This window comes from Dermacentor silvarum, chromosome 11, assembly GCF_013339745.2.
Source record: "Dermacentor silvarum isolate Dsil-2018 chromosome 11, BIME_Dsil_1.4, whole genome shotgun sequence".
In the NCBI taxonomy this organism is placed as follows: Eukaryota; Metazoa; Arthropoda; class Arachnida; order Ixodida; family Ixodidae; genus Dermacentor; species Dermacentor silvarum.
Genome location: NC_051164.1, coordinates 18536670 through 18561192, shown reverse-complemented (window position 1 = coordinate 18561192; position 24523 = coordinate 18536670). Strand labels below are relative to the sequence as shown.

Here is a 24523-nt window from a genome sequence, read left to right as displayed (position 1 = left end):
TTTATTACCTTGTCACACAAAGACGAAAGTAACTGGATAAAGTAAGTGGAATGCCATTGTGTTTAGTAGCAAATCAACAATCTTGCCACGTTGTGAAATTCCACATTGTCGACGTTTTGAGCCAATCAGAAAAGACGCAGCCGCCCTGTGAACATGTGAGAACTGTAAAAAATGGCCAATTTGATAATATTACAAAGATTGCGTCCAAAATAGCCCCGTTCCCCCCGCTGCCGCCCCCCTCCCCAAATGTATTCGGGTAATTGCAGTTGGGGATTTACAAAGAATTGCTTTCGACTTTCTTGCAGTGGCACCTGGGCCATTCGTCCTGGAACCACACTCCAACGATGCGGGGATTCGACAGTTTTCTCGGCTACCTGACAGCTACGCTTGACTACTACAGCCATGTATATGATTTCGTAAGTGCACTATCAATAAAACAGTGATTCGCGACGCCCTCCTAACAACGGGGAAAAGGCAGTCGCCAGGAGGCTTTGCCGATGTTTGAGAGAACAGATCCAGCTAGAGCGAGCAGCCTGAGAGATCCGAATTTAGCATAAAAACTTTTACTGGAAAAAAGCCCAAGAAAATGTCCCTAATAACACGTCCACATGACTCGATGAAATCCCAATACAGGTAATAAAAGATCAAGGCATTGCTGAACAATGCCATTGAGCTAGTGGCTAAAACGAAAAAAAAATTCGGTGGCGTGAAATCAAGATGGAGCTCATCTACAAAGGCAAATGTAATAGGGATAAGACGAGCTCGTAAAGACCAGTTAAAGTAATTAGAACTGTCGAAAAAATTTGAACTGTCGAAATGGGTGGAGAAATATGATGTACTAGGGGTGACTACAGCATTGGTTCAGAGCAGGCAGACACTTATAGCATAATATGTTTGTACTAACTCAGTGCGGGGAGATTTCAGTAGCTCAGAATAGACATTTATGGTGTGGGGCTGCATGGCTGCACCACTGTGCTGCCATCATCACTGTGCTGTCCCTCTGGGCCTGATTCATGCGTCCGCGCCACGCGCAGCCAGCCTGGGGCCGTAGCGTGAGAAGCGGGGATCAGGAAACTGTTCAGTTGGCCTGGGGCTTCGGGCAGTAAATGTTGTCTCTTGAATGGCTCTTGCAACCTGTGTCGTCTCTGAAAGCCTCAGCTGGCCACTGGCTCTGAAGTCACGGTGCTGAGCCCACATTTGGCGCCCAGCGTGGGGCGAGCTGGTGGTTCTGAGAGCTATATCATCAGGGCTTCGGATGATATCAGCTGGGATTTTAGGCATTTTGACGGTAACGGTTGTGGTGTCTTCGTAGTGGGGTTAGCGCATCTTGTGCGACGTTATTTGTGTGCACATATCTTTCACATCTTGTTTGCCTGATTTGGTTTGTCTGTTTTTCCATGGAGACGTGCTATTTGGTGCACAAGGCAGTCTTGAAAGACGTTGAACAGCAACCCGCAGTATGGACTGTGGCGGGAGCCGGAGCGACAAGACGCGATGGCCTCGTCGCCTTTGGGCCAAGTCGCAGCGTTGTGCCAGACTTTAACGGCTCGACTCAAGGACATGGCCGCCACCACGCGCGCGGGTCACGAGCGTGCGCAGCCCGTGGCACTGACGAAGCTGACGTTGGATGTTCCAACGTTTAGCGACCATGACGCCGGGAAATATGTCACTCATTTTCTGGGTGATTTGGCCCTTTACCGGATGGTTTGGGGTGTTTCGGTGCTTGACTTACTTGCGAGTCCTGCCCGTCGCTCTTGGAGGTACCGCGGCGCAGTGGCTGTGCCTGCAGCCTTCCGTTCCTGTCCTGCGACCAATTCGGCGCGACATTCCGAGTAGAGTTCCTGCCGGTAGACTACGACTACCGCATCGAACGCGAGCTAGACGCCTGAACGCAACACCCAGATGAGGGTCTGCGAGAACATGCTTCGGCCATGCAGGAACTCCTTCGACGTGCTGATCCCAACGCCACCGAGTCCACTAAGTTCTCAGATGTGTTGCGACAGGTGCCAGCCCTCGCTTCTGTATCTATATTACCGTTCATTTTTCTCCCTTGAGGAACTTGCAGGCTTCGCCCAGCAAATCACGGAGACGCTCTTTTGGAAGCAACACTACGCTCCGCCACCACCTGTCGACGTTGCCCTCGAGCCCTCCTGTGCCTGGAGGAAGACAAATACTGAGACAATACCTCCGTATTGTCCCCGGCCAGGAACTTCCGTGGCGGGCCCGGATAGAGAACTGGGTTCTCCTGGCCCCATTAGCGGAAACTATCTGCGGTGGCGGGAGCCCTGCGCGACCAGGAAAGACTACGGGGAATTCCCCCCGCCACCAACCCGGTCCACTCCCTCAGACCGGTAACGAAATCCTCTGAACACCGGAGGTCCCTCTCGTGCCGCTTATAGGCTGCAGGCACCGAGAGGGTACATGAAATGTGTATACCAGGCTGGCTCCAGCTACAGTTGTGGTCAGCATGGACACTACCGAAATGGCCTCGGCACGCGATGGTCACAAGCTCCCCATCTCTGCCCAAGGCCGAAATTATGGTGGGTGAGCCAACTGACCTTCTTTCTGCTTGCCGCATAGAACGCACTAGCTCTGCTAGCTGTTATGCTGTACCATATATCAAGGTACATGTTTTAGGCATGGAGATATACGCGCTTCTAGATAATGGTGGCAGCATATCTCATTGTAGATGACATTTTTTACTTGTTCCAGACGTTTTTAAAGTGCAATTCGCACAATGTAATACGCGCATGAGAGCTGCTAACGGATCCTTAATAAAACCACGAGCGTCGGTGCATCTCAAGCTCTCTGTCATGAGCAAGACAGGCCGACAGCACTTTTATTTATCGCCAGTTGTTGACAGTACCCATGCTACTGGCCGGGAGTTTATCGCCAGTGAAAACATAGTGTTGGACTTGGCAAACGGTGGCTTCCGAGTTACTTGAACTGGTGATTTGTGTCAGTTTTCTCCGGTTTCACTTTCTTTGCATCGGGTGCATGACTCGGCCACGTTCCCCTTTAACTCTGCTTTGCTACCTAAGATGGTGGAAACTGGACTGTGGAGAAATGCACTATTGAGGATGCGCAGAAACGACAGCTCGTGCGCACGTTGGAGCCGTTCGCAGCCATGTTCATGGAAAAGCCCGGCTGCACTCCTGTAGTGCGTCACCACATCGATAGAGGAAACACACAACCTTGAAGCTGAAACCCAAGGCCACTGAGCGTGCACAAGCGGGCGCTAATGTATGTTGCCTTAGAGGAGATGATTGACACGGGCGTAGTGAGACCGTCTCAGAGCCCTTGGGCTTCTATTATCGTTGTAGCGCCTAAAAAAGATGTCACAACTCGCTTATGCGTAGACTATCGACGCTTAAACGATGCCACTGCTCGGGATGCTTATCCGTTTCCCTCAATTGAGTCAATTCTATCAAGTCTGGGTAGTGTAGCATGGCTGAGTCACTCTGACATCAACGGCCATTTTGTTAAAATCACGTGACCGGTTACGTCAACATTATTTCCTATATGTACTTCCTTTCAACCGCAATAAACGTTGTTCGTCACCCGACTGCCGGCCCGCTTACATGGTGGCAGCGGTGCCTAGCCGAAATGGCCACGCCGCCAGCCCTTTTGCCGTCAACGATTTTGCCGTCGCCAAAGCCCCTGGACACATCGGGCAACGCCTGGCTTGGATGGAAAACTTGGAAGAGTGAGTTAACGCTATTTTCCACTGCTACCCAGTTGACAAAACAAGGAAAAGAAGTGCAAGCAGCCACGTTGCTAGTGATTATCGGCGAAGAGGCAAGGAAGGTATACAGCACCTTCACGTTTGAGGCAGAAGAGGACAAAAATAACGTAGACGTCTTAATTGCTAAGTTTGAAAAGTTCTACAAGCCGGAAACGAACTTGACCTATCATGAATTTCTATTTGGGTCGAGAAACCAAAGGGAAGGCGAACCTTTCAATGAGTGGCTGACGGAGCTACGAATGTTAGCCACAAACTGCGAATTTGGGCTAATGGAAGACCGGGTGCTGCGCAGTCGCATTATTCTGGGTATTCGAGACAAGAGCCTGCAACAGAAATTGATTGCGGAAAACCCTTCGTACAAGAAGACTATCGATATTTGTCGGACGCAAGAGCAAGGGAAATGGCAGTTTCGTGAAATCAGTGAAGCCGCGGAGACAGAGCAGGACACTGCAGTTAACGTAGTCGCAAAGAAAGGCGATGCCTGCGGTAGCTGCGGCTATCGCGCACACCGCGGCGAAAAATGCCCCGCCACCGGTAGAACATGCAATAAGTGCGGAGGGTTTAACAACTTCGCCCGAGCATGCAAATCGGCACCGCCTTCGCGAAGCTTTCCCCATAAGAAGAAAGAACTACGTTACCGTAGTTCTTTCGACAACGATTTTTTTCTGCAAACATTAACGGTGAGCGCGGTTAACACAGACCACTGGAGCGCGACGGTAGACATTGAAGGCCAACCAATGACATGAAAATTGGACACGGGGGCAAACTGCTGCGTCATTTCAAGGAGGGACGTCGCAAAGCTACCGGATCTACCAGAACAGGCTTGCCGGGTTGCGCTAACAGCATTTTTCGGCCACAAGTCAACCGCCCAAGCAAAAGTGCGCCTGCGGCTTTCAACCAATGAGAGGGTGGTCCCCGAAACGTTTTACATCATAGAGCAAAGTGTACCAGTGACTCTGAGCGGTTCAGTGGCCGAACGCCTTGGATTTATCTGCCGGGTACAGCACATCGAGGTCGATCAACTTTACCCGCCAGCACAACCTTTTGCAGAAGCATTCTCAGGACTGGGTGAGCTCAAGGGCTACGAGTACGAAGTAAAACTCAAGCCCGGAGCCGTGGGTACCGGCTCGGAGAGTCCCCGTGGCCCTGGAAGGCAAGACTAGAGCGGAACTTCAGCGTATGGAGGATCAAGGCGTCATAACAAAGGTAACTGAGCCTACAGAATGGTCCAGCCACATGGTTACCGTCGTTAAAGGAGACAAAGTTCGAATTTGCCTGGATCCAACGGCGCTCAATCAAGCCATACTCCGTGAAAACTATGCCATGCCAACGTTAGAGGATGTCGCTCCTAGGCTTGCCGGAGCAAAATTCTTTTCCAGGCTTGATGCAGCTTCAGGGTTTTGGCAAATTAGGCTTAGCGAGTCGAGCTCCAAACTTTGCACCATGAGCACTCCCTATGGTCGCTATCGGTTTCTTCGCATGCCGTTTGGAATAGCTTCGGCCCCAGAAGTTTTCCAAGCAGCAATGCACCGTGTTTTGGAAGGCTTGTCCTGTGTGGCGGTTGTGATGGATGACGTATTAGTATGGGGCAGAACTAAAGACGAACACGACTACAGCTTAAAACTTGTGTTGTCCCGTTGTCAACAGCACAACCTTCGACTTAACCCAAAGAAGAGTGCGTTTCTGCAGCCGGAGGTCCGGTATCTGGGACACATCCTCACTACAGAAGGCCTACGCCTGGATCCGGAGAGGGTACAAGACATACTTGGATGCCTGAACCGACGAGCAAGAAAGAACTGCAAGTATTTCTTGGTACGATGAATTTCGTGCAGCGATTCATTCCCAACATGTCGGTGGTAACCGAGCCGCTTCGAACACTGTTGCGTAAAGATATTGCATGGGTTTGGACGGAGGCGCAACAAAAGAGTTTTGACACCTTGCGCCAATCCTTGACTAAAGCACCCGTTTTGGCTTTCTTCAACCCTAAAAAGCCTTTCATTCTCTCGGTCGACGCAAGCCAATTAGGAGTCGGCGCAGTTCTAATGCAAGACGGCCGCCCCATCGCTTTTTCGTCCCGGTCCCTCACAGAGGCGCAACAAAACTATGCACAAATCGAGAAGGAAATGCTGGCGATAGTGCATGGTTGCACGAAGTTTCACGACTACGTTTTTGGTCAGGCAGAAGTGATTGTAGAGACCGACCACAAGCCTTTGGTACCGATACTTAACAAACCGCTGCATCAGTGCCCCCTCCGGTTGCAACGCATGAGGCTGACCTTGCAGCGCTATCCGATCAAACTGGTGTATAAGCCAGGCAAAGAACGTTTTCTCGCGGATGCTTTATCGCGTTTTCCGAGCAAAGTGAGCATGTGCGAGGAAACCGATCAGTTTCAAGTCAATGTGCTGGAATTTGTTTCAGCCTCAGAAGCTCGTCTAAAAAGTATTCTCGCAGCAACAAACAACGATACCGTTCTCTCCAAGCTGCGGGAATATGCGCTGATCAGTTGGCCTGACAACAAGCACGAGGTTCCAGAAGTAATCCGCCCCTACTGGCCTTATCAGGAGGAGATACATGCACAGGACGGTCTTCTATTTCGCAGCAACAAGGTGATCATACCAAGTTCGATAAAAGCAGAAATATTGGCTCTTTTGCACGTCGCACATCCCGGTGCCGACAAGATGAAGGCGTGGGCACGAAGCGTCATGTTCTGGCCCTGCATGGCAAGCGACATAGAGCAATTTTGCCGAAACTGCAAAATGTACCAAAAGCATCAGCCACGAAACGCAAAGATGCCGCTTTTGAGCCATGAAGTTCCAAACTTGCCCTGGGAAGCTGTAGGAATGGACCTATTCTTTTACGGGGGCCGACAGTTTGCCATTATTGTCGACTTCTATTCCTTCTTTTTTGAAATGAAGGAATTTCGCCACACCACTGCTAACCAGCTGAAGTCTTGGTGCGCCGAACTTTTTTCGGTTCATGGATTACCGCTTAAACTGTGCAGCGATAACGGGCCGCCATTCAACAGCACAGAATTCAAAGACTTTTTATATGGGCTCGGCATTACCCAAGTAATGTCAAGCCCATATCATCCACGGTCAAATGGTATGACGGAGAGGGCCGTGCAAGAAGCTAAAAAAACTACTAAAGAAGTGTTCTCTTAGAACGCCAGATTTCCACATGGCTCTGCTTGAATGGCGTAATACTCCACGCGATGCTGTTTTGAAGTCCCCTGTACAGAGACTGATGGGAAGGCAGACGAGGACCCTGCTGCCTGTACCCGCAAGCCACCTGGTGCCGGAGATTGTGCCCAACCGAGCCGTCCATAACCGTCTCCAGGAAATCCGCCAACGCCAGAGGATGTACTACAACCGCCACTCCAGGAACCTGCCACCCCTGTCTCCTGGCCAGAGAGTGACTGCATACGATACCCATGAGAAGACCTGGGCACCTGCGGTCTTTCTGAGGCCAGCTGAGACGCCGCGCTCCGTGGTGGTGAAGACTGAAGAGGGCCAGGAAACTAGGCGCACTCGTGTGCATCTGCGAGACGCGCCTTCACATCCCGAAGAGAGTCCTCGTGCGGGGTCCGAACGACTAGACGACGCCCAGCCCGCCCAAGAGCTACGTAGAAGCACAAGGCCACGCCGGGAGCCTTGCCGCTACCCCCAACCAGAAAGACCATTGTAATTATTTGCTTCCCTAAGAAAGGGAAGATGTAGCATGGCTGAGTCACTCTGACGTCAACGGCCATTTTGTTAAAATCACGTGACCTGTTATGTCACAATTCTTTCCTATATGTACTTCGTTTCAACCGCAATAAACGTTGTTCGTCACCCGACTGCCGGCCCGCTTACAGGTAGTGCAAGGGTGTTCATGACACTCGATTGCTCTCGGGAATTTCTGCAAATTGAAATAAATCCGCTGACATCCCCAAAACAGCACTCACTTGCTATAAAGGATTCTTCAAACTTGTCCGAATGCTATTTGGCTTGAAGAACTCTCCTCCTCCTCATCATCATCAGCCTATATTTTATGTCCACTGCAGGACGAAGGCCTCTCCCTGCGATCACCAATTACCCCTGTCTTGCGCTAGCGTATTCCAACTTGCGCCTGCAAATTTCCTAACTTCATCATCCCATCTGGTTTTCTTCCGACCTCGACTGCGCTTCCCTTCTCTTGGTATCCATTCTGTAACCCTAATGGTCCACCGGTTATCCATCCTACGCATTACATGGCCTGCCCAGCTCCATTTCTTCCGCTTAATGTCAACTAGAATATCATTTATCCCCGTTCGTTCTCTGATCCACACCGCTCTCTTCCTGTCTCTTAACGTTAGTTCCTGTCTCTTAACGTTAAGAACTCGCCTAGTTCTCTCCAATTACTAATGGATATTCTTCTCGAAGAAGGTGTGATCGCAAGGACCGGACTAGAGCAACAACAGCCTCCATGGTGCCTGGAACCGGCGGCTGAAGGCCAGGATTGAAAACCGCAGCGGTGGCGTGCCTGGCCCGGTGGAGAGATCCCGCTTGATGAGCGCGCCGGGATATTTTCGGAACGTGGCATAAAGGGCAGAGTATGCGAGCTTCCTCTGGAGCGTATATTGGAGGCTGCTTGGAAGGATATATCTCTGCCAGGAGAAGGCTCCGGAACGGTTTGGGACCCAGCTCTGGCGAGTCCTTGATGAGTGGCCGCGGCTGCAGCTCCCAAGGCAGCCGTGGGACCCAGCCTACGGAGCTGTTCGTGTGATCAAGGGCCCTCCATGTTGCGACGGTGCGGCGGCCACCTCGCAGTGAACTGCGAGAACCATGGGGGTAGTAGCGGGTCCAGCGGCTGTGGATCCGTGGAAACTGGCGGTACTGGCGTTGAGAGCGGGACGTCTGGAATACGCGCAGCGCATTGCATGACATTTCTCTTCGTCTTCTTCTTTCTGGGGTTTTACGTGCCAAAACCCGTTCTGATTATGAGGCACGTCGTAGTGGAGGGTTCCGGATTAATTTTGACCACCTGGGGTTCTTTAACGTGCACTACAACGCAAGCACAAGGGCGTTTTTGCATTTCGCCTCCATCGAAATGCGGCCGCCGCGGCCGGGATTCGATCCCGCGATCTCGTGCTCAGCAGCGCAACGCCTTAGCTGACTAAGCCACCGCGGTGGTTCGTGAAATTTCTGGCGCGGCAATGCTGTTAGGAAACTTCATATGTCGAGCTTGACATCATGCCGCTCCTGTGTTGAATGAGCCAGCAGGGGTCACGAGAATACCGTGAGACTCAAGAGGGGAGCGAAACGTTATAGCCTTTGAGCTGCGAGACATGTATGGTCCAACTAAGGTGCCGGTTGTGGTGTCTTTCAAACGGTAAGATAAATTACCAAGCTTGCGTGAAATAGCAAATGGACCATCCCATCGAGGTGATAAGGAAGCCGAAAAACCTTTAACCGAGTTGCTCAAATTATGCGTACGACGTAATACTAGGTCACCTGGTTCGTACTGAACGTCACGGCGGTGTGAGTTATATTTTAGTGAATGCTGGAGCCGAGCATTATGTAATTGCTCACGAGCAGGAATGATAGCGGTTGTAAGCCTCTTATGTCGAGCATTCACAAAATGGCGGGTATCGGAATAGGCCGAATGCGATGGTACCAATGTATGGGTTATTTCCCCGCCAAAGTTCACATATGCAGGTGTAAAACCAGTGGATCTCTTGACCGTGGTATGCCCCACAAATTACATTTCCGAAAGATTAACATCCTATTCCGTATGATCGGTGGTATGTACCATCAGCATTGACTTCAGGTTTATGTTGATGCATTCGGTTATGTTAGCCTGTGAATGGTATGGCGTTGTCGTTTTGTGTTTGATGCCGAAGGCAGAAGACGCCTTCACGAATGTGCGACTAGTGAAGTAAAGGGTGTTGTCGGTTATCAGTTGTGGTGGGAAACCAAAACGCGAGAAGACATCGAGGAGACAGTGCCAAATTTTCCGCGAAGCTCACGCAATGGGTATAAGTCAACCCACTTCGTAAAGCGGTCAGTAACCACCAATAAGTAGCGGTTGCCCCACGGAGTACGGGGGAAAGAGCCCATTACGTCACACGCGACAATTTGCCAACTGATTTGACAAAGAACTGGCTCCATCAAGCCCGGTGACAGACCACCACGTGGTTCTACTCGTTGACAAATCCCAACAGCTTCGTGCATATCGTAAAACGTCCCGCCGCATGCCTGGTCACTATCAGTCTGACATAACTTATAAATTAACTTAAAGGTCATCTTCTCCAAGAGGAGGCCTTTGCTGCTCACCAGGAGCATCCGCCGGGTGCGGAGGCACTTGCTCCACCTAAGCCAAAAGCGCCGATGAAGGACGTCCTCGACCTCGACAAGGATCCATGATCCGCACGGGATGGGGCTGTATGGGGACGCCAGCTGCATGGCTGTGCAGCCATGATCACCATCTCGGCCTGGCTCAAGCGCCTGTGCCACGCTCAGCGAGCGTGGGACCGGAGTGCGGGTAGCGGCCGCCAGGAAGCTGTTCAGTGGGCCTGCAGCTTCGGGCAGTAAAGGTTTTATCTTGAATTGCTCTTTCACCCTGTGTCGTCTCTGAAAGCCTCAGCTGGCCAGTGGCTCTCAAGCCACGACCCTGAGGCCATAATGGACAGCATTTCTAGATATTAAGGGAGCCTACGACAACGTAGACAGGGAATTGATGTGGGGTATTCTCAACCACGAAGGCATAGATGACGATTTCGTGGAGCTGCTGAGGGAGATATAAGAGACAACCAACTACACATTGTATGAGAATGGAAGAAATGCAATGAAATGGTGGAAATTGCCCAAGGATTGAAGCAAGGATGTCCTCTGTCACCATTGTTGTTAACGCTTTATGTTAAGGGCTTAAAAGACTAATGGAAAGCAGTGAATTAGGGTTTGATTTATCCTACGTGCGTAATGGACAAAGGGTGCAACGGAAGGTCCCCGAACTGATGTATTCGGACGATAGATTGCTACTAGCGGACAATTCAAGAGATTTAGAGACACTTGACAACATCTGTGGCAACGCAGCGACAAATCTAGGCCTTACATTTAGCAGAGAAATCTGGAATTGTGATCTTTAATGAAGAGACGAGTAATGACGTGGTGTCAGTTTAACAGCAAGTCATTCCCATAATCAGGCAATATAAATACCTCGGCGTATACATAAACAAAGAAAATGCTTACTCAAGCAACCACCAAGATAATCTGAAAACAAAGGGGAAGTGGAATGCAGCAATAATGAAACATTGAGCGCATTGGGGCATCAATAAATATGAGGTGGTGCGTGGAATCTGGAAAGGACTAGTGGTGCCAGAGACAACGCTCGCAAATGCCATTCTGTACTTTAAATCGGATACGTTGTCGGGGTTTGAAGTTACACCGAGATCGGTAGACCGGTTGGCTTTGGGAGCCCACGGTAAAACCACAAATGAGGCAGTACAGGGTGACATAGGTTGGGCCTCGCTTGAAGTTAGAGCAGGGCAGAGCAAAACTAGTTTTCAAAAAGACTCAGGACCATGGTTCTGAGTCTGACGGCTAAAGTGCATGAGTATCTGTACCTGAAAAGCATGATCACAGAATGGAGGACGAGGTCAAGAGAGTTGGCAACTAAGTACAGGGTAATTGGAAGTGTCAATGGACAACCAGGAGTCATCAAAAAAAAAAAAGTGAGAGACACAGAAACAATGATTTCAATACAAAAAATTGAAACAAAAAGATATGGTTGATTCCTATTTCGCAGAAATCGGTAGAACACGAAAGTGAAACGTGTCTTGACAGAAGCTGTTGCATGTTTTCTTCTTGAACTCACGGTCCGCGGCAGCGAAAGGCGCACGATTTGCTCGTCGGCGACCGTTTTGCAGGTTCGCTTGGCGTGCGGCGTCCTGCAGCCTTGGTGCTTCGGCGAAGGTGGAGCATTTTGGTCCGGCTCCTTGGGCAGCTAGTTCAGTTGCGACGCGCTCACCTTCAGGAATGCGAGATGCGATTGACTGAGCTCGCAGGCAGCGCCTCGAACGCGTGAAGGCGTTCTGCTTCATGCTGGCGTGCCTCTCGCCGGACCAAAGCGAGATTCGGCCGTCGACATCGTTGCCTCTCTGCACCGCTTAGCGCAACCGTTTTCTTAGGTTGTATCATCACAAGTGAAGCAGTAGGCAGCGTGTAAGCACTGCTGATGCATGTTGAAGCTGTACTCCGTAGGTGACGAGGCGTCACAGGCTAATCGGACGCGAAGGACAAACCATGTGCGGAACCTGTGTCTTCATCTCAGCAGACGGCCTACACCGCCTACACCTACCTACACCAGGCTACACTGCGTTGGTGCTTCCGCTGCGCTGAGACTACCGAAACGCTCACTGTCGGCGCTCATTAGTTTCATACTGCAGGGCTTCGCTTCACTGCTCCTTGATGGCGGTGCCATCCCAGTCAAGATAGGGCATATTTCGATGGGTTTCTTCCTGAAACCCATCGAAATATGCCCATCATCAGCCTATATTTATGTCCACTGCAAGACGAAGGCAGTGATCCTGTGATCACTCTCCCTGTGATCTCCAATTACCCCTGTCGTGTGCTGGCTGATTCTAGCTTGCGCCTGCAAATTTTGTAACTTCATCACCCCATCTAGTTTTCTGCCGTCCTCGACTGCGCTTCCCTTCTCTTGGTATCCTTTCTGTATCCATAATGGTGCACCGGTTATTCGTCCTACGCATTACATGGCCTGCCCAGCTGCATTTTTTTCGTTTGATGTCACCTAGAATATCGGCTATCCCCATTTGTTCTCTGATCCACACCGCTCTCTTCCTGTCTCCTAACGTTAGGCCTAACATTTTTCGTTCCATCGCTTTGTTCGGTCCTTAACTTGTTCTCGAGCTTAATCGTTAACCTCTAAGTTCCTGCCCCATTTGTTAGCAAAGGTAGAATGCAATGACTGTACACTTTTCTTTTCAACGAAAGTGGTAAGCTCCCAGTCAGGATTTGGCAATGCCTGCCGTATTCACTCTAACCTAATTTTATTCTTCTGTAAATTTCTTTCTCGTGATCAGGGTCCCCTGTGGGTAATTGACCTAGATAAACGTGCTCCTTTACAGACTCTAGAGGCTGACTGGCGATCCTGAATTCTTGTTCCCCTGTCAGGCTATTGAAGTTGAACATTATCTTTGTCTTCTGCATATTAATCTTCAACGCCACTCTTACACTTTCTGGGTTGAGGTCCTCAATCATCTGTTGTAATTCGTCTCCATTGTTGCTGAATAGGACAATGTCATCTGCAAACCTAAGGTTGCTGAGATATTCGCCGTTGATCCTCACTCCTAAGCCTTCCCAGTCTAATAGCTTGAATACTCCTAAGCATGCAGTGAATAGCATTGGAGAGATTGTATTTCCTTTCCTGACCCCTTTCTTGATAGGTATCTTTCTACTTTTCTTGTGGAGAACCAACGTTGCTTTGCAATCCTTGTAGATATTTGCCAAGATATTGTTACGGGGAGATTTACAGAAAAGGGGGTTTATTTACATTATGTACAAGGAGACAAAATGTTGGCCAGCAACAACAAAGATGGCGAACCACAGTTTCACCTCTTCCTCGTCTCGTCGGCTCTATGCTTCAGCATCTTCTTTGTCCGCCGGACGACTGGCTCATAACAATATTCACACATGCCTCTTGTACTCCTTGATTTCGCAGTGCCTCTATGACTGCTGGTATCTCTACTGAAGCAAATGCTTTTTCATAATCTATGAAAGCCATACAGAGAGATTGATTGTACTCTGAAGATTTCTCTATTACCTGAATGATGACATGGATCTGATCCATAGTAGAATATTCCTTCCTGAAGCCAGCCTGTTCTCTTGGTTGGCTGAAGTCAAGTGTTGCCCTCATTCTATTGGAAACTATCTTGGTGAATATTTTTTACAATATATACTGATAGCAGGCTAATGGGCCCATAATTATTTAATTCTTTGACGTCTCCCTTCTTATGGTTTAGTATAACGTTGGTGTTCTTCCACCTTTCTGGTACACTTGAAGTTGTGAGGCAGTGCGTATAATGGGCCGCAAGCTTGCCAAGCATGATATTTCCTCCATCTTTGATTAAATCGACGGTTATTGCATCTTCTCCGGCAGCTTTTCCTCTGGTCATGTCTTTCAAGGCCCTTCTAACTTCATCGCTAGTTATAGGAAGAGCCTCTGTATCCCGTTCATCACTGCTTCGAATGAAACTAGCTTGGCTGCTCTGGGCACTGTACAGGTCACTATAGAATTCTTCCGCTGCTTTTACTATGTCACCGAAATTGCTGATGATATTACCCTACTTATCCTTCAGTGCATACATTTTGCCTTGTCCTATGCCAAGTTTTCTTCTCACTGATTTCATGCTGCGTCCATATTTTGGTGCTTCCACAATCTATTCCACGTTATAATTTCGGGTATCCCTTACTTTCTTCTTGTTGACCAGTTTCGACAGTTCAGCGAATTCTATGTGATCTCTCGAGTTGGACACTTTCATGTTTTGCCGTATGGCCGGATGGAACAACCATCCGGCGATTTCTAAAATCAGTTGAAGTAGTCTGCAGAATAACCAGTATCTAACCTGATACAGCGTTATTTTCAGAACTCACGAAAAGAAAGTCTTAGTTTAACGGAAACTCACGCGAACTATCTACATATCTCTGCGAAAAAACCACTGACGCTATCCTTTCTCGAGCGTTCAGCTGTCACGTTTTCCTGAAAGCAAACAGGAAATTAACTCGAAAATTTATCGGCCTCTACCACGATCAGAAGAGACCAACACTGCTCTCTGGCCTAACAGAACGTTCCTAAAACTCAAAGTTGTTCCAAAGTATCCTCAGATAAATGAATAATAATGAATGCAATGCATGCATAGAAAAACGACCATCGAGGATGGTCGTCTTTTTGTGTACGGCATGACGTCTTGTACAAGAAGAACTCCGCTACCAATGACAAGACTTGGTCTTTCAGCAGACCTCCGTGACAAAGTTTTGTTCGGCTGTCATGACGAGCCTCCGTCTAGCCATTTGGGTTTAATGCGAACCCTTGCTAAAGTGCGCAAATCTTACTACAGGCCGAAACTTGCCACGTGTGTTAAGCAGACGTCCAAGCCTGCCGTGAATGTCGACGCGAGAAGTCGCCGGCTGTAAAGCCTGCGGGATTGCTCAATCCGATTGACCCACCTGGCAAACCTTTCGACCAGGTCGGCATGGATCTGCGGGGCCCGTTTTCACTGTCATCTTCTAGACACAGTCGGATAATCGTCGCCACTGACTATTTAACGCGACATGCTGAGACAAAGGCGTTGCCTCGAGGTACAGCTTCTGAGGTTGCCCAGTTTTTCATACAGAACATCGTACTACGGCATGGCGCCCCATCGCACGTCATCAAAGAGCGAGGCAAAGCCTTTACAAAACATTGTAGACGTTTAAACACAGCTGCACGACCCATAGAAGGACAGCTGCCTATCATCCGCAGACAAACGGCTTCACCGAATGACTGAACAAAACGACGACTGACATACTGTCTATGTATGTAGACGCACAGCGCAAGACGTGGGACGAGATACTCCCTTACGTAACGTTTGCATATAACACTGCTACGCAAGAAACAAGACGCTCACGCCATTTTACCTCGTTTACGGCCGTGAAGTGGAGAGTATATGCTAGCAGCAATGCTGCCGTGTAGTAACTTCGATCATCTTGATCTCGCCCAACATGCCGAACTTTTCGTGCAACGCGCGGAAGAAGGCCGTCAGCTTGCCCGAGTGAACGTACAGAAACAACACAGCATCGATGCACACCGTTACAACCTCCACCATTCCCAAGTCGAGTTCCAACCTGGTGATTAGGTTTGGTGTGGACTCCCGTCCGCCGAAAATGACTATGCGAAAAGCTTCTGAGTCGCTACTTCAGACCTTACAGAGTGTTGCAGTGAATTAGTGACGTGAATTACGAAGTCCTTCCTGGCGGACGCCAGCCTCCCAGATGTTGATTGTGACTATATACGGTGATTTTGTTTCGTTGCACCAAATTTATAAATTTAGAAAAATATTCTGGGCCAATTTACTATGAGCCCGTTCAACTACCGTGCCCAGTAGACCATGGACTACCCAGTGACCCAAGTTGGCAGGAAAACGGTTAGAGACACCAATAGGCAGCCAGACATAAAGCCTCAGAGAAGTGCGGGCAGCACCCTAAGAATGACAGGGGCGTTTAAAATCCTTCGTAGATGTACGTCACTCTGAACAACTCCATACTACATCAAATAAAGCGCTGCTATATAAGTCAGTTCTCACAGCCTTGGTGAGAAGTACGAGGGGTATGTTTGCTAAGTGTTCTTCATGATGATTCATCATGCCACCGGCGCGTTCTGACCCACGCCCTGGTCACACGGCCGCTTCGGGGTTCCCACTCCGACTGCACTGATGGCTGCTACTGACCGCCTCACCCGTACGAACCTAGGGCGGACTTCCAACGTGGAGCCGATACAGCACAATGAGAGAAACAACAACTGCGGTTTAGTGGCTAAAAAAACAACACGCAAAAAATGTACCGTCTATTCGAGTCAGGTATATGCATAAGGTAACTTTGAATGAAAGGAAAACAGAGAAACACCGACCAAAAATGGAAAGGAGAACAAGGTGTAGCGCCCACCGACGCCGCAGCGCGGGGCGCTTCGTTCGGCGCTCTCAGCTGGTGCCTTGGCGCCGGCTGTCGAAGGAGAAAATAAAAAGAAGCGCAGCGCGTGCTCGAAGCGCAAGCTCGGCACGCTCAGTGTCGTTCCAAAAGCCAGCCACGCTGGTCGTCGCAGCCCCGTCGCTCGGCTCGCCGCCTTCGCCCTTCTGATCAGGGACGACGGCACGGCTCGTACAGCCGCCGTCACGTCTCTCTTACATTGGTGACCCGGGAGAACGCCCCTTAACCGAGCGACACGCTGCCATGGCCACCTGGCCGGAGCCACAGTTAATTTTGACCCGCCTCTGCCGCCGTTCTCGTCCAGCTACGTCGGCGCATGGTTCGCTCAGTTCGAGGCGGCTCTGGAGCTTAACCACATCTGGATCCAGGAGTTCAAGCACGCGGTACTCCTCGACGTCCTGCCGCTTGCTCTCCAGCTCCACCTCGGCGTTCCATCGCCTGGCCCGCGCCCGTACGACGAACTGCGGCAGCGCGTGCTCGACTTCTTCAGCGCTGCCTACCACCCTCTTCCAGTGGCTGACCGCACGGTGCGCGAATCGCTGCCTGCGTTCCCACCGCCAGCGCTACCCGCATCTCAACCTGTGCCCGGAAGCCACTACCAGGCAAGCCTTCCTCCCTCGACTTGCCCCGATACAGTCTCGGCGACAACCCGATGCGCTACCGCACAGTCCCCGGCCTCCGGCTCTCTCCAGGGGTCTCTTACGTGCGAGTACGCGCATAATGGCATCACCGAGAGTATCGTCACGACCATGACACCGGCCACGTCATCGCCTTTCTCGCCCCCAACGATGGCAGGCGACAGTGGAGACATCGCCGACCCAACGCCGGCTACCGTGCCCCACGCCATCGGGTCTGTCTCCAACGTCATTGCTCCTCCAACAACGACACCCGACCCGTCCACGCGGTCCGCTGAGCCGGTCTCCGAGGCGGCGCGCGAGCTCGGCACCGCACCGATCCCACTGCCTACGACTCTGCCGGCTAACGCCACCGCGGACGTGGGTCACGACGACCTTCTGCGACCCCCGCTGCATCCCACGTCAGGCGTCCTCAAAGAACCACCGGACGCTCATGCAGGCCCTGACCCCACTTTTTCCGGCCGGTCCGTGGCTTCCTCGCGATGCACCCCATCGCCGGACGCGTCGGCTCGTTGTCTCCTCCCAACAGGTTGTGCCACGTCCACATGCAATGCAAGCGTCGTGGCCCGTCCAGGGCTTCCAGTGCATCGCTCGTTCGCGCACCCTACACGCCATGCAGCGGTGCGGTCCATAATACACCACCGGCTACGCTCGCACTGGTACCGTCGACGCGCCATTCGCCTCAACGGCCTACCCGTTCCTCCTTCAAGACGCATGGGCCGATCATTATATTGTCTGTTGGACGCGCCCCTCCCAACAGCGTCCATTCTGCGAGTCCCTCGACCGTTGCGGAGCTCCCAGTGCCGCCCGCCTGAGTAGTGGTGGCGACCCGATGCCTTCATGTTGATGACTCGGACTGGCCACGGACACTTTTCAACCATGATTCAACTGCCTCGCCATTTCGACGTTCCGTCTGGGCGGGGGGCCCTGTAGCGCCCACCGACGCCGCTGCGCGGGGCGCTTCGTTCGGCGCTCTCAGCTGGTGCCTTGGCGCCGGCTGTCGAAGGAGAAAATAAAAGAAGCGCAGCGCGTGCTCGAAGCGCAAGCTCGGCACGCGCAGTGTCGTTCCAAAAGCCAGCCACGCTGGTCGTCGCAGCGTCGGTGGGAGCTACAAAGGCTTCCGTAGAAGGCTTCCTTTTTGAAGATGGCATTCTAGGTGATCAAGCCTTTCGTACGGAAGCCGGAACGTCTGGAAGATTTTTAAACCTTTTCATTTTAGATTAGCGTTTCTCTGTTTTCTTTTCATTATGCCTCCTGCTGACCAGACGAATTTTCGTCGAACCATGGATTTAAAAGCAACTTTTATGCTATGACCATTTATAACTGCGTTTCCAAAGACTAATTTGGGGCTCCGACTCATATGTTGCGTTACTGATTGATACTGAGCACGACGCCGCACGCTGGCGTTTACCGCCGCAAATAAATGGCAGTGAAACTCCTCTCCACAGTTTCACTATATCACAGAATGTTTACCCACTCCCCCGCATAAGACGCCCGTGATTGCCTTCTGCAGCCAATTAATTTTCGCCATTTGACCTTCGTTGGCGCTATTGGAAGATTGCCATAGATGACATAGACCGAGAGAAAACCGCCTTTGTAACGCCAGACGGCGTTTACCCATTCAAAGTCGTGCCCTTTGGATTATGGAATGCCCTTTCTACATTCGAGCGCATCCTGCTACCTCGTCGATGTGATTGTGTTTTCACCGACCTTTGAGCGTCACCTTCACGACCGTCCTCTCTCTAGCAAACGACCGTCAGTGACGTTCACGACCGTCCACAGTAGCAAACTACTGTGCTCGGACATCTCGTAAACGCAACGGGAATCCCACCTACCCACAGAAGGTTTTCTATTCCATCTCGAGCAAAAAATATCGACAGTTTTATGGGCTTATGCTCCTATTTCCGCCACGCTGTTAAAAAAAATTCCGGACATCGCTTGTCCGCTCACCGACCTTCATAAAAAAGATGCCCCCTTTCTTGGGGACCACAGCAAGTCAAAGCCTTCTCTACCCTTATTGAGCGGCTTGCAAATTCACCGATGGTGTCGCATTTTGAACACTCTGCCACCCCATCGAAGTACGCGTTGACTCTAGGGGTCATGACATGGGCGCCCTTATCGATCAGCATCAGTAGCGTCAAGGCTGCCTCTCCCATTACGCCAACCGTTTTCTTTCTGGGCCCGGACTCTTCTACAGTACCTCAAGGCGAGACTGGAGTGCCCGATTTTAGATACGCTGCACCTGGCTTAGAGCATGTGAAAGTGTGATCAAGACTTGTGTCTTCTTTCTCTCTATCGTTTTCTCACTCCCCCGACCATTTCCCCACGTGTAGGGTAGCAAAGTGGACAAAGTCTAGTTAACCGCCCCGTCTTTCCTTCCTCCCTTCTCTCTCTCTTCTGCGTCCGAACGCAAACCACCCGATAACTGAGCTTGGGTGGCTTGTGCTCGTATGGGTGGTGGCGAAATTCGAACCGTACACGTTCGGTCTCAGTTTCGGCTCTTAACTACTCACCACGCCCTCTGTTGCCTCAACTTTTTGAACGATCCACGTAGCTTGTTAGGCAGCGCGTCAGCGAAAATGTAATTTCTGCTTCGGGTATAAATCTGGACGCTTGTGTATATAAATCGTGTATAAATTTGAACGGCGACAGCCTGTCCCCCCATCCTGTAGGTCCCTCGGACGTCGCAGATGCTGCTTCGAACATCTGCTGTTTGTCCCTCTCCGACATGCTCCATATCGGCGACGAACAACGCCGTAATTCTGTCCTACACACCCTAGTGGACCACCTAAGATCCTGCACCATGCAGTGACTCTTCACTCTGGATATGTTCACCTTGCACTCTGAGGTTTTATATCGTCGCAGCGCCCATCCTGATGGTCCCGAGCTCCTGCTAGTCGTCGCAAGGCACCTCCGATACACTGTGCTCCAGCAGCTTCACGACGCTCCTACCACTGCAGACCTGGCCGTAACTCGTGCATGCAACCCCATGAAGCACCGCTTCCTCTGGCCTGGCATTTTCCCCGTTGTGCGCCTATTTGCTGCTGCTTGCGATCTGTATCAGCACCGGAAGATGCCTGCCTTAGCCCCTGCTGGTTTCCTTCAACCTACTGCCATTCTTACGGAGCCATTTTATGCCGTGTGGAGTTTGACCTCCTCGTCCCTTTTCCTATTTCCGCTAGAGAAAGCAAGCGCATTGCAGTGGCAAAAGACTACATACACGACAGTATATCATCACGCGAGCCCTTCAGACAAGATACCGCCGACTTCCTAATAAACGATGTCATCCTACGTCATGGCACCTGTCGCCAGCTACTTACAAATCCTGAACGTTTCTTGCTAACGAAGGTCATGTGTCCCACTTCTGTTCCATCCATCACAAGACCCGCCATGGTGTCTTACTGGCTATGGCGTTATTCTGCTAAGCACGAGGCGACGCCTTCAATTCCTCACCATGGCTACCACATTTCGATGAGGGCACAAACAATCGTTTATGCAGGTTTAGGTGCCTGTTAAAGAACCCTAGGCGGTCAAAATTATTCTTGAGTCGCCCACCACGGCCTGTCTCGTATCGTGCTCTTGCACGTAAAACCCCACAGTTTTCTTGTTTTTTTTTTTTTACCAAGCACAAGTACGATACCGTGCACCACATTTGAAGTAAGAGCCTCGCTGAACGCCTCACCCATACGCTAACCGAAATGCTTGCGATGAACGCTTCCAACGATCACCATTACTGGGTTGTCGAATTCCCATAATTCGTCTTTGCAACGAACGCCCCGTCACAAGATCGGCGGCTTGTCACCGTTCTACCTTTTGTTTAGGAGGGATCTCTACGTAACACATACACGTTCGTTCCCTCTAAAGAGCGCGCCACCTGCCCTTGAGGCTACTTCCATGGCCCGACAAATCACTCGTCATTGCCTCACTGTCGTGCAAAGTTTCAAAAAATGTTACAATCCTCGACACCCAAACGCCCATTTTTCTTGGATCTCTTGTGCTCCTCTGGACGCCGTCGCGTCGTGTCGGCTGTCCAAAAGCCTGCTTCTCGTTATTTTGGTCCGTACCACATCTTGCACCAACTTTTTGATGCCAAGTACGAAATTGAACCGGCTGGGGAATGTTCATTGCATCCCAATGTAACCTTTGGTGTCCTCCACTTCTCCAGAATTTAACCCTATGTCCCGGCCTTAGAAAAGAACGAAGAAGCTGACTCGGTTTAACTGAGAGGAGTACTGTGTTGCTGCTTGGACTGCATTTTTTATCTTAAGTAAATGCACGCAAGGTTGTTAAACGTGCGCGTGTGCATTTTTCCTGCAGCAATGTAAAATAAAGGGAAATACTGAGTCAGTTATTTATACTGATAAAGTATGTCTTGGAATGTTTATTTAACTTATTCAGCGAGTAAAGGCTAGATACTGCTGAATAAAATACCAAGTTTTCCCTTCCTGGAATTTGATCCCAAAAGCTCAGTCGCGGTGCGTCACATTATGCTGGTGGGCGAACTTCAAGGCAGGCTTGCCACCCTTCTTTTGTGTTCTCTTCCTGGCTAAACGAGCCTCGCATATCACAGTACAGGAGTGGTAGCTTTGCTTTTTCGGAGGCTGTCATAAGTATGGGTTATTCAAGAATGAATCGCATCCATGTCTTGACTTATGTAATTGAGAAAAATGCGGAGTATCACCAACCTTTTTTTTGCCACTTTTTTTCATTACGAAATAGCTTCAATTCAGTTGAGGTACCACCGACCACGGTGATGCAATGATTATAGCGTTCTAGTGCCGAGCACGACCTGCTGGGTTCAGTTCTCGGCCGCTGTAGGCACATTTCGATGAAGGCGACTCCCAAAAGATATGGTTAATCTGAAGATCTCCAAAAAGTTATACAATGTGTGCCAAGAGAAGAAAAACCCAGCTCAAGATGACAGAGAATTAGCTTGTGTGATAAAATTCGGGAATTTGCTGGCATAAGATGGGCTCATCTTATGCAAAGCAAAAGTATTTCGTGGTTGCTCGGAGAGGTTTTCGTCCTACACTGATAGCGATGATAACGTTGATGATAATGATGAATTCGAACACAACTGATGTAAAGGTTCCCTTATTGATCTTAAAACAAAGAATATGGTTCAAGTTAAGCGACCCATGAGATTATTTGTGTTTTCTTTATTTGTAGAGTGGAGCGTGTGGATTTGACTTTTGGTTCAACCGCGAGCTTGCCTGGAACTTAACTGGCGCCTACACGACGCACCTCCTCACGCAGCGAGCTGTCAGCGTCATCAACCAGCACGATGTATCGGAGGTGAGCATTGATGTGCACTGGGGTTGTGCTGCTGTGCTTCCAGGTAATCGGTTGATGAGCTCGTTACAGTGATGTAGCCTTTTCAACACGGTTTCTACCTAATTTCAGGATGACTAACTTCAGCCTATAGTCCAAACACATTGAGTGTTTTCCTCAACCAGGGCTCTACATTCACTTTCGTTCAGTGGTTGCTTGATACAAAACTATGTGCTTTACCGTGTACTTCAAGAGGAATACTGACAATGGGACTTTGTTAACAATAGTTAATGAATTGGCTTCTTGTAAAACTACTGCAAGTTGGGCAACCAGGAAAGAATTCATTATAAATAATGCGCAAATGGGACGACGGCACAAGCATAGGACGACAACCACATGTTCCGCTTCCCTCTTGAAATCCAAATTCCCGTACCCTTCTTTGTATACGTGTGAAAAGCACAACGTCTTGCATCTAGAATCCGCTAAAAGGAATTGGATGAAGTTTATTACTTGTTATTTCTTCGGTGTTGTATTTTCTAAAAGGGGGATTTCAGCCTTTTCAATCTCGTTACACACTGCATTAGTGGAACGCCAACCAAGCACTATCCACATTTAATGTGCAGAGATGGCGTCTGCGTCTGGAAGTCGGGTTCAACACGTCCTCAGGTGCGTGTGAGGCTTCGAAAAGAGGTGGCTTCGATATCGACGTCCATTTGTGAACACGACCTTGTCGCGTTTACGCGGAAGACAATGAGAATTCGTCTGCAATAGCCCACCAATGAACTAAATGCCTATTCCGCCAGGGTGCACAGATTCTTCGGGATCGTCATTTATTGAGACCCCTGCCAGAGGCCTCGTGTGACCTCCTATAAGATCCCCCGAGGGCCATTTCACGCGTGTTCACCTTTTTGAGGACACCAGTACACAAGATGTCACATCTCAGGAATTTGGAATATTTCAGTGCTCCACTACCAGGAAGTGCCCCGTGAGTTTTAATATTCGATATGTACACGTTTACACAAGCAGCGACGCAAGGCATCATCTACAGGTAATCACTACGTTTAGCCGTGTTAAAGCGCCAAATATTTACTGCGTGCCGGTATCGAATCAATGAACCCAAATTTACTAACACGACAACCTTAGGTGTCTATGTTGGCAGTTTCCTTGGCGGTGACCTTGCAGTGACGTTGGTGAAACTGCGCGGTGACGAAAAATGGCCCATGCCGCAAAGAGTAGAAACAGGTCTAAAAATCCTCGGACTGACGTCACCTTTCTAAGAGAGGTTCCCGGGAACAAAGTAAATTAGTGGTTTTGAATAAAAAATATGGTAAATTTCTGTCTGAGTGAGAATCGAACCCGGGCCTCCGCTTTGCGAGACGAGCACGCTTTTCTCAAGCAGCGGCTGTTCCACGGTTTTGGCTTACTAATTGTGTGCCTAGTGCGTGCCTGATAGCACGCGTCACGTGGCCACAGAGGCGCTCGGGCGACTGCTCGCACGTTCGTCTTCTTCCATAGCTGGCTCTGATTCCAATGATCATGCCAGCGTTCCCATACTGTCCCTCGCGCTCGTTCCACTGCTAGCACGTTTGTCGTCGTCTTCTTGCAAAGCTGGCAGGCTTTCGGTTTCCCATTTTACAAACGCGTAATACCCGTGCCACACGGGCCAAGTAAAGTGCACTTTGAGCGAGTGCACTTCAGCGCGGTGAGTGTCACTTCGGCGCCGCGCTGCTACACGAGAGAGAAAAGTGTGCTTTCAAATTGATAGTCATGGGAATCAGGAGTCAGAAGGGAAAGCATATGTTTGTTAATATAAAGATGTGTGCCCGAAAACAGTTTAATATTGTTAGAAACAAAATTTACAATTCACCTTTACAAGCGCCGGAATCGACGGCAACTTGACCAGCAAGTCAAAACGACTCGATCCGACAAACAACTGCGCAGCGACAAGATGTTTCTCACTCCAGAGAGGTTTCTCACTCCAGAGAGGTTTCTCACTCCGGAGAGATGTTTATCACTCCAGAGAGATGTTTCTGACTCCAGCGAGATGTTTATCACTCCGGAGAGACGTTTCTTACTCCGGCGAGATGTTTCTCACTCCGGAGAGATGTTTCTCACCACGGAGAGATGTTTCTCACTCCAGCGAGATGTTTCTC

General features: G+C 50.0%; 2 protein-coding genes across 2 annotated transcripts in view; both read left to right on the top strand.

Moving 5' to 3' along the window:
• The window catches only part of LOC119432440 (arylsulfatase B), a 176847-nt gene that overhangs the window by 50593 nt on the left and 101731 nt on the right, over positions 1 to 24523 (top strand). Inside the window, exons 4-5 of the mRNA XM_049658237.1 lie at positions 306 to 416; positions 22269 to 22394. Coding sequence (XP_049514194.1) covers positions 306 to 416; positions 22269 to 22394 — 237 coding nt within the window. The remainder of the gene's footprint in view (positions 1 to 305; positions 417 to 22268; positions 22395 to 24523) is intronic.
• LOC119433983 (uncharacterized) lies at positions 6758 to 7595 on the top strand. Its single transcript, XM_037701273.2, has one exon. The coding sequence runs from the start codon at positions 6923 to 6925 to the stop codon at positions 7427 to 7429; it is 507 nt and encodes a 168-aa protein (XP_037557201.1). The 5' UTR covers positions 6758 to 6922; the 3' UTR covers positions 7430 to 7595.

Bases quoted from the DNA above. Each gene is read 5' to 3' on its own strand.
- LOC119433983 (XM_037701273.2), top strand. From the start codon at position 6,923: ATGGCTCTGCTTGAATGGCGTAATACTCCACGCGATGCTGTTTTGAAG.